This window comes from Schistocerca serialis, chromosome 3 (genome assembly GCF_023864345.2).
Source record: "Schistocerca serialis cubense isolate TAMUIC-IGC-003099 chromosome 3, iqSchSeri2.2, whole genome shotgun sequence".
Taxonomy (NCBI): Eukaryota; Metazoa; Arthropoda; class Insecta; order Orthoptera; family Acrididae; genus Schistocerca; species Schistocerca serialis.
The window spans coordinates 522,983,064-522,997,335 of NC_064640.1; the positions used below are offsets into that span (position 1 = coordinate 522,983,064).

A 14,272-nucleotide genomic window follows, 5' to 3' on the forward strand; every position below is an offset into this window, starting at 1 on the left:
AGAGACATTGCTGAGGATGTTGGTGTATCGGCCAGCTCATATCATGCAATTTTTTCGGGTGTTTTGGGCATGAGACGTGTGTCTGCGAAGTTTGTTCCAAAACTTCCCAATTTTGTTCAGAAGAGCCGTCGCAAGAGCATCGCTCAGGAGCTCTTGAATGATGTCAATGATGATCCCGATTTACTCAAAAGGGTCATAACTGGTTATGAAACATGGGTTTACCGTTATGATGTCGAAACCAAAGCCCAATCAATCATCCTAATGGAAGCATCCAGGAAAGCCAAGACTGAAAAAAGCATGCCAAGTACGATCAAATGTCAAAGTTTTGCTCACTGACCTCCCCCCCCCCCCCCCCCCCAAATTAGTGTGGCGTAGTACAACATGAATTATTTGCCTCAAGGTCATACGGTCAGTAAACCTTGATGTTATAAGCTGTCTGTGAGAAGCAGTATGTAAAAAAGGTCCGGAATTGTGGAGAAACAAGTAATGGCTTTTGCATCACAACAATGCACCTGCTCATTCATCGCTGTGAGAGATTTTTTGGCCAAAACAACACGACAATCATGCCTCAGCCACCATATTCATCGGATTTGGCCACCTGCGACTTTTTCCTGATCCCAAAACTGAAGAGACCTACGGAAGGACAAAGATTTTCAACAATTGAGGAAATAAAAACTACTCAAAGGTGTACCAAAAAGTGCTTATGAGAAGTGGTTCGAGGATTGGAAGAAGCATTGGCAAAACTGTATTGTATCTGAGGGAGATTACTTTGAAGGGGACAACATGAATATTGATGAATAAATAAATATTTCTTCATAGAAATATAGTCACTTTACTTTTTGAACACACTTCATATAACCCCGAAGTCCTATTCAGCATAATGTGTATTTCTGTTATTGCAATATTTTTTTGAGAATCTTAAGTGAATTTGAATACAAAGGGTACCATCATCTTTTTGCAGAAAAATAATATTTTTTAAATAATTTAATTTCAATTTTATTGAAAATATATCGTATGGAATGTTCACATAGTTAAACCACATCACAGAACATTGTAATTATAAATATATAAAAATAGTATAAATATAAATTACATCACATTTCTTGATACATAAATACGCAGTTACTTCAGTAAAAATGTGTTCTTTATGGTCGTGTTAAAAGTCTCCATAAGGTTACTGGTGGTGTTTGTGTTACAGTATTTTCATATAATGAAAACATTTGTAAATGACTTTTTTCTTAGCACCTGCATTATTGAGCTTATAGTCATTTCAGTAGTGGGTTAAAAATCAAAATTTTGGATATTTTTTTAACACACTAAACATATGTTCGGTCGGCAAAAACGCCCCCTGTTGCTTTGGCTTGTTTGAGACAGTCTTAGAGACCTTCCTGGTGACTACTTAGAGTTCTTTTGCATTGTTTTTACACTGCCAGTTACATATCCATAAATTCAAATGGTATGAAAATACAATAAACATACATTCATGTAACCTCAACACTAAAACAGTTTTGTAAAAAAGGTAGAAAATCTATTGTCTATGAGATTCACACTTAAAACAAGAAATTAATACTATGCACTATGTTATGTTAAATACTGATTCGTATCAAAATGAAAACAAGTGAGATCAGGAGGAGTAGCACAGAGTAATGTCGTAAGCTGCAGAAAAATGCTCATCAGTTGTACCACATAAGATACTTCACTGTAAAAAAATTAATTGCAAAGTCTTTCCTTACAAAATATATCACAAATTAAATACAGATTTCTTATCTGGAGCACCTCTACACATATGGATGTCAAGGGTTTTTAACAACAACAACACAGAGCCTTGCACGCCCTGTAGTTAGCGGTGCTACCTGCAACAAAGCAAAAAAATGTTACTTAAAAAGAAGAAGCAATTTGAGACTATTTTTTAAGAATAAAGCCTGTGAAAGAAAGCACTTTTATTTCCATAAGCAGTCACTTTTCTCATGAATAGTAATTTCACAAACTTAACAAGTCTCAGCATGATGAATACTTGGCACAACTGACTTTCACTAATGGGCTACATACAAAGATAAACTTCACAAATGGCAAAGTGGCAAAATTCGCAGAGAATACCAAGGAGCCTGAGATAGGTGGCAACTATCTAAAATGGAAGTCACCAGTTTTTTAAGTGTGTCAATATTATTCACATTTGTTATCATTTGCTTTCCTTCAATTAAATTTTAATTTCTTTAGTTCTAAGTTGTCTTTGTGTACGTCCATATAAATCATCACTTTATTAACTTTTATTCATATACTCTTGTGTTCATCCACAGATATTTGTGTTTGAAATTCAGCTTACTATAATAAATATTTTTACATTTACATCAGTTTTTTTTTAAGAACTGAACAAATTTTAACTCTATTGTGAAGATAATTCAATTCTCTCTCTCTCTCTCTCTCTCTCTCTCTCTCTCTCTCTCTCTCTCTCTCTCTCTCTCTCTGTCAGACACTTTTGTTCTCACTTAATATCTGTAGTGCTTGCAAGGAAAGAACTTTACAAGTGTCTCAAACTAGCTCAGAGCTGTATTTTTTTTTTATTTATTTATTTTTTTCCCAACCATTACACTGTACACAAATTTAAGTGACTGAATTGCTAAGGGGAATACCGTAAGGATACCATAAATAGTCTGATAACAGTTACATTGCTACTATACACTTTGTGACCTATTTTATTGACTGAACAATGGGTGCAAGATGTCATACAACCACATTTCTCTTGTGGGCTTCAGATGCCTGCTGCACTGCCTCTTTTGTATGTATACACAATTATCATATGTCAAGTAGGCAGAGCAGGGAGGGAAGATCAATTAATCTGTGTCACATGCAATCAGATGTCAAGGGATTAATTACGGAGTGTTAAACAATACTCAAAGCAAAGGTGGCCAAGAATACACCAATAAGTTACCCTGTAACAAATCTCAGCTTTGACTTTCACATGGAAGTTAGTCCAGTGGAGAATAGTGATAGCAACTGTCATAAACACTGTGTTACTAGTCACTTTCACCAAAAGGCAACTTTCAACATTTTAGCTGCAGCCTGATGGTGTGAGAACAGTGGCACATCGCTCTCGAGATATTTCTGTATGTTCAACTGCATTCTCTTCACCATCACAAAATTTGGGAAATACTGAGTGGTTACTGCTGTGATACTATATTACCTAATTAGATAAAGAGAGTGAACAAAACATACATGTACAACCTGCCATAATTTCATAAACTTCTTACTCCATAGGTTTCAAAATTAATGACTGAACACTCACTCTTCTGTTGCAGTTCATCTTACAATGTGACAAATGATTGTACCACAACCAATATTAAAGCACCCTTATACCTAACACTGTAATTAACCCCTCTTCAATCCCCCAAAAGAACAGGTTGTATTACTTGGCAAGGCAAATTGGTTACCTGGGCATAAACTTTGCAAACCGTTTCCCTCCTACTGCTGCCAGACCATCTAGACCCAAATCCTATAGAACTGGTCTAGACTGCAAAGAATGAAATCTGTATTCTCTCTCTCTCTCTCTCTCTCTCTCTCTCTCTCTCTCTGATATGAAAAAGTAACAGCTGATCAGCTGATGCTTTTGATACTAGTAAATAAACATCATATGTCATCCAGCTTGGTTCAAGTCTTTAGACACAATGACATTTTGGCGAAGTGCACATTAACTTCAGTGTTTTCATAACCAAGCAAATTTTCAACTGGCCTTACAAGGCTGAGTGAAACTCCTGTCCGACCTTCCCACCACAAAAAAAATCTGAGGTGCTCTCTGGAAATCAAACTGGGAACCTTGGCACAACTAGCCCCAAACACAAACCATTAGACCATGCATTCAGTTTACTTTTGCTGCTGTAACATTACCTTTCAGTATTGGTGCTGAAGGAAAGATGCTTTGACAGATGAGGAATAAGTCAGCACAAATTCACTCATAAAGAGTACTCGAGTGCCGGCTACAGCTATTTCCCCTCCCTGATTCTCAACCTGGCCAATAACTAGTTCACTTTGGCAGTAATACAAGCGTCCATTCTTTGTTTAGCTTTACAAAAAAACTTAAAGTGAAACCCACTTTTACACTTTTCAAGGGACTTCAAAAAAATAGTGTAAAATGCGGGAAAATGTGGGAAATGACATTTTAAACAGTAAAAGTTACATACAGGATATCCCCTTGCACTTTATGTATGACGTATGTACATAACAGGCATCAGGAAACTTGCCAGGGACTTGTTTATTATCTAATGAAGGTTTATTATCTAATATAAACCGTTGATGTAACTGGAACTGATAACTATCTCGGAAGTAGGAATGTGACTCAATTCATATGTCATAATCGATGTTTTTGAAAGCCTTCAGCTGTCATTCATTATTCAAATAATGAAATATTGCACTAGTTACATATTTTTTCATGCTTAGAATGACGCGCTTCAAAAATTTTTTTGATTGTCAAGTGCTAATACGTAAATAAGTATTTTTTTGTGGTGTCTGAATATGGGTTATTCTGTGTATCTTAAACTGTAGCCATCTTTTTGAGGTTATCAGGTATTGTGCCTCATCAGTTACGTAGAAAAACACACACACACACACACACACACACACACACACACACACACACACCCACACACACACACACACACACATTGTTTGTTTGTGTTACATCACAAAAAATAGCATTTAACATTGTTCTTATGTGAGAAACACAATATAAATGTGAAATTAATACTGTACCTAATCGAAAGAAATAGAGCACATGGTCAGGATGTACCAGTAAACCTATCGTTATAAAATTACTACCGCAAATTAAATAGAACACATACATAAAGCACTTTAATTGGATCTCCGATGTATGTTAGCACTAAAATTCAGGCACTAGTTGATTTGTTATAAACAAATTTAGAAATGTAATTGTTACCTGTAACATAATTGGTCAGAAAATGTTATATTAACTCGTAACTAAGTTGAAAACAGGTTCACCTTGTTCAGCACTGAGATTGTAAAATTTTAGCAATGTGAATCTCATATTCTGTTTAACTTCTAATTGTGATTTTACATAAAACCGTAATTTTCATTGTATGTAATTGTTAACAAAAGTATAAATAGAGGTCGTGCAGGCGCCTTGGGGCACTCGTTTTTTGGCTAGGGTTGCGAGCAAATGTATTGTAGGCTCACTCGTTTGTTGATTGTTGTGAACTCTGTGTCGTTTGATGTAAACTTTGGGCACATCTGATGTAACCAGTACAGTTCACCAGGCTCGGACACCAGAGTCCTGGAAGTATATTGGTGTTAAAACTGCACTGTACTTTGGAATTTATTTGGGAGTCTTCCGCAATCCTTTTCATAGGCTGCACAGCGACGAGACATGAATCCAGGAATTTTACAAAACCCCGAGAACTAAACAACTCTCAGCGTTGGTAGAATTGACGTGAAAACAACAGCGCATCGACTGGGCATTTCACTCAAAACATTTGCAACGTGGAGGTCGGATAATATAAACATTTCATCAATCACCACGCCAAATAGAGTTTGGCAGCAGTGGGAGATACAGCACGAATTGTTCCAACTTTTACATGTTTACCGGTTCAAATCCACTGAGTAGAGTGCCCTGGTGTCAAGAAACTTAACCATATAGTATTTGTAAACACTAGTAGATGGCCAACATCATGCCAGCATCATTTTTTCTCTGCAAACATTTTTTTGTAATGTGTAAATTGCAGGAAAATTATAAATATGTTGACGCAAAATCAGGTGCAAATTAACAGTGTGGGCATAGGAAATTTGACGGGACTGATAAAAAATGTCATAAACGGCGGGAAAACATTAATTCCAGTAATGTAAAAGCAGGGTTACGATATAACTTCCAACCATGTGGCATACTTAATCTCAGATGGTACAGTAACCAAACCCCATGCCCAGATATATCTTAGTAACATAGTTACCTTACTTAAGCTATAAAATAAAACAAACCTTTTACTGTGTTCCATTTCACTAAAATTTTTCTTCAACAATAAGTAAGCAACATAAGTTTCACAACAAGAACACAAAACATTCTTACCTCCTCCCATTCATTTTTCTCAGGATCATATGCCTCAACAAGTTTCAAGTAATGGTGGCCATTATAACCTCCCACTGCAAACAGCCTGTCTCCCAATAAGCCAACACCAATCGCATCTCTTCCATGACTCATAGAGGCTACTGTAGTCCATGTATCACTCTTAGGGTCATAGCTGCAAAATAAAAACAATGGGTAACATAATTTTCTTCCATGAATTTTAGCAGTTTCTGAAATGTAGATTTTAGTACCAGAAAGCCCAGTAAGAAATACCTAGGAAAAGGATGCCTGTAGGGAATTCTGACCATAAATGCCTTTGTGAAATTAAATGTACAGTGTGTATCACTGAGATACAGAACTGTCATCCAACAGTCTGTATATCAACACACGTTTTAGCTATACTTAAAGCTTGATTACAACAACTTAGCTCTCCTAAAACACATAGCTTTTTGTTTTTCTGATTTTTAGTTCTCTTTTTATAAGATGTAATATTTAACTCTCTCCCATAATATTATCATTTCTGTAATGGTTTCAATGCAGACTGTCTGTAGCATATATAAAATAGCTTTGGGAAGGAAAGCACCCATAAATACACATTAAATGACTTGTTTCACTTTCTTATCTTTCAGTCAGTTTTTCAGTCAAACAAAGCAACTCAATGAGATGAGTCTCTGCAGCCACTTTAGCTATATGAATGTTTTTCACTCCATCTCTAGGTGTGAGCGATATCATTCAATGTGAGACAACCAATTGACAAGTCTACGACACTTATGGTAGTTATACAAATGATTTTACTCAGTCTCCAGGTCAGAGTGATTCACTCACACACTTTCTCATCCATTTCAGTTACACGTGAACCACCACTAGGGTTGTCTACTTTTTGAGAGACAAATAATTCACCTTACTTCAAGGAAAGCCGAATAAACAGTATATTTTTAAAACAGTATATTTTCAAAATTTATGTATTTATTTACCTAAATACCAATTTTCCATACTGCAGGTATTAAATATATATTTCTGGTTGGTTTTAAAAGGTTAATGACTGATGTTACATAATCAGAGTGTATACGCGGACAAGAAAAAAAAATTCCCAGATTTTTCGCAGGTGAAAATACAATTTTTCAGAGTTATTGTTAAGTGACTGTATACTTTCCCTTGGAACCATAAAACTTATCAATCCTTTGAAAGGTTACGGTTTTATACACTGGTGTAAAACTTCCCGGCACTTTATAAAATGAAATGCAGAAAAAAAAAATAATAACTTAATAATAAAAAAAAAGTTTTGGAGAGATCTTTGATGTGCAGCAACATGCACCGTGCATATTTTTGTATTACAATATGCAGCACATTTATGAAAGGATAAATTTGAATTCCATCAAAAACAGTAAGTTGGTTTCCGAAGCACTAAAATCGAGATTGTGAAGCACTTTTATAAGCCAATCATAGCTTATGTCACATGATCTCACCAGGCGATGACAGCAGATATTCACAGCATATGACATGTGATGTAGTCAGCCAGTAGCAACACCACTTAAGTAAGGATAAACGCACAAATAGGAAAAGTTGACAGTTTAAATTAATATACTGGGTGGTTATAAAAACTTTCCCTATGTAACACACTATAACATGGAAACTAATTACCACACAAGAACCAAACTTGGTCGCATTAACGTCCGGAGTATGGGGTGCATGATTTCCATGTGTCACAGCATTACTGCCCAGTTCCAACTATGGCCACCAAGTGCTGTGACCAGTCGCAGTGCACTTGTTGATGTGTCAGCATGAGCTTGGACAAAATGAACAGGGTATTATTGGTGAAGCTCTATTAACCAATCAACAGTAATGCTGCTGCTGCTGCACTTCGAGAATATCACCAGCTGAAAGGATTACATAAGTGTCCCCTTTCTCCACCTGTTGTGCAGAATGTGGTGAAGTAGTTCTAATCAACTGGAGAACTGGACATCGCTCCCAGAAGAGGCCAATGACTGGTTGCACAACAGGAGGTTTATGAAATCACTGTTGTTATGACAGACAACACTGCGCGCAATTCCCGATCGTCAGGCAGTGCACATGCTGTGTCATGATAGTTGAACATATTGTGGTCCACTGTACAGAAGGTGCTTCGAACCATTCTCAACTGGTATCTGTACATGATCCATATTGTACAGCAGCTTGCACCACATGATGCACAACGACATGCTGACTTCACTCCCCACTTTCTCGCATGGACATCCTATGGGCAGATGAAGCTCATTTTCCTCTGACAGATGGGGTGAACACACAGAATTTCAAGTGAGGGGATCTTCACCTCCAGTCACTGTGCGTGAAGTTCATTTGTATGGTGAACCTGTCACTGTAGGGTGTGGCTCCATGGCTGCATTCATTATTGGCCCATTCTTTTTTGAACAGGATGGTGCTCAATGATCGAAGACATGCATTGTGACTGGTCAGCATTGCTGTGATATGCTTTGCCAGCATGTCATACCCTTCTACAGGAGAGGGACGCATTGAACTCAATAGTTTTCCACAGTTTTCATGCAAGATGGGGCACCACTGCACATTGCTCGTGAAATTCACTTGCTTCTCTGAAACACATTTGGAAACAGTCAAATCACCAGCTGATAGTTTCCAAATGCTTGGCCGGTACAATCACCTGATCTCACCCCACCGAGCGAGGTGGCGCAGTGGTTAGCACACTGGACTCGCATTCGGGAGGACGACGGTTCAATCCTGTCTCCGGCCATCCTGATTTAGGTTTTCCGTGATTTCCCTAAATCGTTTCAGGCAAATGCCGGGATGGTTCCTTTGAAAGGGCACGGCCGATTTCCTTCCCAATCCTTCCCTAACCCAAGCTTGCGCTCTGTCTCTAATGACCTCGTTGTCGACGGGACGTTAACCACCACCACCACCACCACCACCACCACCACCACCATCTCACTCCATGCGATTTCTGGTTGTGGGGCTACCTGGAAGCACAGGGTTTACCCAGAGAACATTTACTCGTGTGCTGATCGGAAGCACAGCATATCAAGAGAGATAGCCAGCATACCTAAGGACATGCTTCGTTCTGCTGTGCAGAATGCAAATCTACACTTTCAGACTCTTCTGGACATTGATGAGCGCCATATTCAGCCCGTTTTGTAGCAGTAATGGTACCAGTACATGTGTGTGGTCATCTTCAGTCCAGAGACTGGTTTGATGCAGCTCTCCATGCTACTCTATCCTGTGCAAGCTTCATCATCTCCCAGTACCTACTGCAACCTACATCCTTCTGAATCTGTTTAGTGTATTCATCTCATTGTCTCCCTCTACGATTTTTACCCTCCACGCTGCTGTCCAATACTAAATTGGTGATCCCTTGATGCCTCAGAATACGTCCTACCAACCGATCCCTTCTCCTAGTCAAGTTGTGCCACAGATTTCCCTTCTCCCCAATTCTATTCAATATCTCCTCATTAATTATGTGATCTACCCATCTAATCTTCTTCATTCTTCTGTAGCACCACATTTCGAAAGCTTCTATTCTCTTCTTGTCTAAACTATTTATCGTACACGTTTCACTTCCAAACATGGCTACACTCCATACAAATACTTTCAGAAATGACTTCCTGACACTTAAATCTATACTCGATGTTAACAAATTTCTCTTCTTCAGAAACGCTTTTCTTGCCATTGCCAGTCTACATTTTATATCCTCTCTATTCGACCATCATCAGTTATTTTGCTCCCCAAATAGCAAAACTCATTTACTACTTTAAGCGTCTCATTTCCTAATCTAATTCCCTCAGCATCACCCGACCAGTATGTAATGGTATGATATACAATAGCAGCACATTAAAGTGTTTCAACTGAACTGATTCCACATTATTTCTCTTCCCCATGTGCCTGACATTAAGACTACCAAGTCTGGTACTCGAACAGTAATTAGTTTCCGTGTTATAACATGTTAAATAGGGAAAGTTTAATTATAACCACCTGGTAAATACTGTAGCTACAAGAAAAGCTAAGGTATCTCGTATAATATTGGTCTTTTTTGCGTGTGTTATACTTTAAGATGCATCACTCGAAAGTGCCAGTAAAATTTTAAATAATGAATAAATGTCTGATCTTCTGGGCTCAAAGCTCTTCTAAGTGGCTGGTCCTCAAAGTATTAAGTATTAAATAAAAGTCAAAAGCTGTGCGATTTAAGATATTCATCACACCTGTGAACACACAACATAATTCATCTTGTGTAAAAGGAAATTTACTTTGAAAGTAAAACTTTTAAAACCACCATTTGCAATATTTTCCCGTGACCCGTTAGAAGTAGTTTCGTTTCAGCAGTTGGCAGCGAGCACCAGAAAACATGTGTTACTGCGCGTGTGTATCTACGGTAATGTAGGAATCCCATATGTTCAAACATATAAAGCATTAAGATCTTACATTATGTCATAAAAGAAACAGGACATCAGAGGACACTTCAAGAACATCGAAATTTCGTAAACCATACCTAAATGCATAATTCAGTTTAAAGTGCACATTCGTATGTCCAGATTCACAATGAAGTACGCCCCAACCTGATATTAATATTTGCAGTGTGGTTTTCAGGATGTAAATTTTCTTGGAGTACCAGTACTGTATTACCTCATGTTTGGTTCTTTATCATGGCATAATGCCATACATGCCAGAAGATGAAAACATGTATTTGAAATTCAGTGAACAGTTGAAACTAGCCAATAGTGTGGAATGAAACATTTTGTTTCAAATAAATTGACTGCCTAAGAGAGCAACATCAATGAAGGCCAAATCTCCTTAGCAAACTGACAAAATTAACTTCATTGTTCAGCAAGGCGATTCATGCTTGACCGCCAAAAATGCGGAAATAAAATAAAGTCAGGAAACTGAAACTAACAACATATTTTAGCCTCCCATAATTACATGAATATATTTTAATTCACTTGATAGTTCCCGGCCAAAGAAATCTGTTTCGTTTTCCTTTGGCATGAGAGCTGTAAACAAGAGGACAGTAAAATCACTGAACTTAAACGCAGATCACGTGGAGACTATCCCCCTCCCCACTACAACTCCGACAGCTCCACGCAAGTGCAAATATGGCAAGCTTGGGCGCACCAGAAAAATTTTTCCAGCTAGCATCTGGCTGCTTGTTGCTACTGCCGATACAGCTAACAGTAGCCAGAAGAGCAGAAAAGTACTGCTCATACATGACTCAACTGCGCATGAGCCTGCTGGGAGCTGCTCAAACAAACCTAATGTAAAGCTTGGTGTCACGTTCATCAGAGGCAGTTTGTTGTTATGAAGTATTGCATAGTCTTCGTCCTAAAGCCTTTGACACATTTTGTCGTTTGCAGACGCTTGTGTGTTTTGCACTGTGTTTTGTTGTTGTAAATGGTGGATTTGCAGACGCTTGTGTGTTTTGTTGTTGTAAATGGCAGATTTCCTTTGCAACTTAAGTTTTGTTTTTTTCTCTCATCTGTTTTACTGGTGCAGTACTATTCAGCAATAGCAGGATATGATTATATTCTTTGTTACAGTATCAGTTCTTACCAGGCAAAATTACAAAAATTTAACTGAAAACTAAAACAATGAAAAATTCTCAGAATTCTAAAAAATTCCCCGATTTTTCCTGGTTTTCTCCCGCATGAAAAAATTCCCAGGTTTTTCAAATGTTCAAATGTGTGTGAATTCCTAAGGGTCCAAACTGCATAGGTCATCGGTCCCTGGACTTACACACTACTTAAACTAAGTTAAACTAACTTATGCTATGCCCGAAGGAGGACTCAAACCTCGGGCGAGAGTGGCTGCGCATCCTGTGACAGGACGCCTCAAACCGCGTGGCCACTTCGCGCAGCCCCAGGATTTTCCCAAATTTCCCGGTTGTCCCTGGGTGTATACACCCTGATTATAAATTGATCTTTAAATAAATGAACAATTACTTTTTATTTAACATTACTGAAGCTTTGCCTCTCTCTTCCCCTATACTCTCTTGCGATAAATGCAGAGGTAACACGAACACAAAGCATATAAGACCATTTCTTTTTTTGTTTGGTGACTTACTCACTTTCTTTTTAAAAATAGACTTATTTGTCAAATGCCTTTCTCCATGAGAAATATTTGTCATTGTTCCTTAATTTTCTCTGAATTTCTTTCAGTATAAAATCATCACTGCAGATACTGCACATCACACTGAATTTATCATGAGGATAATGTTTTATCCAGTCATATAATTTATTCCATTCCCACACCACTGAGCATTTCAGCATTTTGATCCAGACACAAAGCTCATTATTAAGTAAATGCCAGCTCATGAACATGGATGAAAAAGTCAACTAAAGGCTACTTACTAACACTCAGTAGAAAGCATATACTTGAACAACAATAACAGTGACAACAAGTGTCAACAGACTGCAGTCAACAATAATAATTTAACAATGCCAAAGTGAAAAGAGTTGAATGTGCCAAGGATCAGGGGGCTCCAATTGTCGCTTCCAGGAGGCCAGAGGGGTGCAAACCATGGTCTTTTCATTATCATACTTATTACAAATACACTAAGTAATCAATAACTACATTTGTATAAAAATACAGCTTCCTCCAATTTAGTATTACATGAATAATTAATAATAACAACAGGCATCAGAAAATTTACCACAAAATATCATTGCAAACTTTTTGGGGAGGGGGGGAGACCTAAAGCAGAATATATATCACTTAATGTAAGAGTGCTGACTGTCAGTTATACAGGGCGAACATTAATAAAACTGCCAAACTGCAGGTATAGATTCCTGACTGGAAATAAGATGAGAAAAGGTCCTATGAACAAGTGTCTGGAAATGCAGCATTGCCATGGTACATGGTGGTGATGAATGACATTTCCTCTGACCATGTGCCATGTGTTGCAGGCTGGGTGATTGACATAGTGTACTGTAAGCAGCAGAATGATCCGGTATTCATGTTGGGAATAAGCAGATGGAAATGGTCGAGAGACAGCATCCATATATTAAAATAAGTACTCTCTCACATACAAGTAACATCACAAACATTTCAAGCCCTTTTTTGGCTTTTGTGTAATCATGGGTCATTTCAGACAGACATACGTACAGGGAGGCAGCGAACTGTGTGTACATCAGATTTGGAGCTTGTACTAGGATTTGTCTCAATATCCTGTAGAACCTGGTCCTCCAAATATCGTGTACACACAGTCTACTGCCTTCCTGCACATTCAATTCAGTCTGATTGGACCCACTACCACAAAAATGCCCTAAAAGGGCTTGAAATGTTGTGTGATAAGGTTCGTGTCCGAGGGTATTTGTTTGGTATAGACAAGCTCGCTCTCGACCGTTTCCATCCGCTTGGCTGTACACCAACACAATCTAGGATTGTTCCTGACATGAATACCAGACCATTCTGCTGCACCAGTCTCTCAGCCTGCAATGTACTGGGAATACAAAGCACAAAGCAAGTGGTCAGAGGAACTGTCATTCATCAGTGCCACCTACGATGGCAAAGATGCATTTCTGGACACATGTTAATAGCAACTTTTTTCCTCCATTTCCAGCTAGGTATCTGTCCTTGCAGTTTGTTGGTCTTATTAATTTTCATTCAGTAGAATGTCTATCTTAACACTTAAAACGGAAATAACAAATATGAAGATATAGGTAATCACAGAAATACAACAGAACAGGGAAAAACCGCTACACTGTTCAGAAACATAAATGAACCACAAAGACGGTGATAATCTGGAAGTGCACATACTTCACTCTACAGTACAGAATTATACATTCAAACAACTATCCATTTTCTCTACTTGGAGACATATTAAATAGTTTTTGTTTTTGTTTTACCGCTCTACACAGCTGAAGCGGGATGCACTTGGATTGGATATGGGGGCATCATGTCCCCCTAGGGCATACAAGTAACCATTGGCAACACCAACTCCGACACCACCTCTGCGTTTTGCCATTGGTGCACAAGCTGTCCACTTGTTTGTGTGTGGATCATAGCACTCCACACTTCTTAGGCATGAACTGCCATCACGACCTCCAACAGCATACAATCTAAAAGAGAGAGTGTAATTCAAACAATAACAACTTCGATGTTATAACTTTGCAAAATAGAAGACATATACTGGGTTTTTACTGCATTTGGTGACAAGTGATGCCAAAATTTAAAAAGAAAATAAATTAAAGTTAAATGAAATTTATAATGTCCATA

At 38.0% G+C, this 14,272-nt stretch overlaps 1 protein-coding gene across 3 annotated transcripts in view; it reads right to left on the minus strand.

Annotated features, from left to right (window-relative positions):
- Positions 1-1,018: 1,018 nt before the first annotated feature.
- LOC126470399 (kelch-like protein 5) overlaps positions 1,019-14,272 on the minus strand; it is a 288,827-nt gene continuing 275,573 nt past the window's right edge. For all 3 annotated transcript variants that reach the window (XM_050098244.1, XM_050098245.1, XM_050098246.1), the window contains 3 exons: positions 13,903-14,115; positions 6,068-6,239; positions 1,019-1,853 (listed from right to left, as the gene is read on the minus strand). In XM_050098244.1, coding sequence (XP_049954201.1) covers positions 1,794-1,853; positions 6,068-6,239; positions 13,903-14,115 — 445 coding nt within the window. In that variant the 3' untranslated portion in view covers positions 1,019-1,793. The remainder of the gene's footprint in view (positions 1,854-6,067; positions 6,240-13,902; positions 14,116-14,272) is intronic.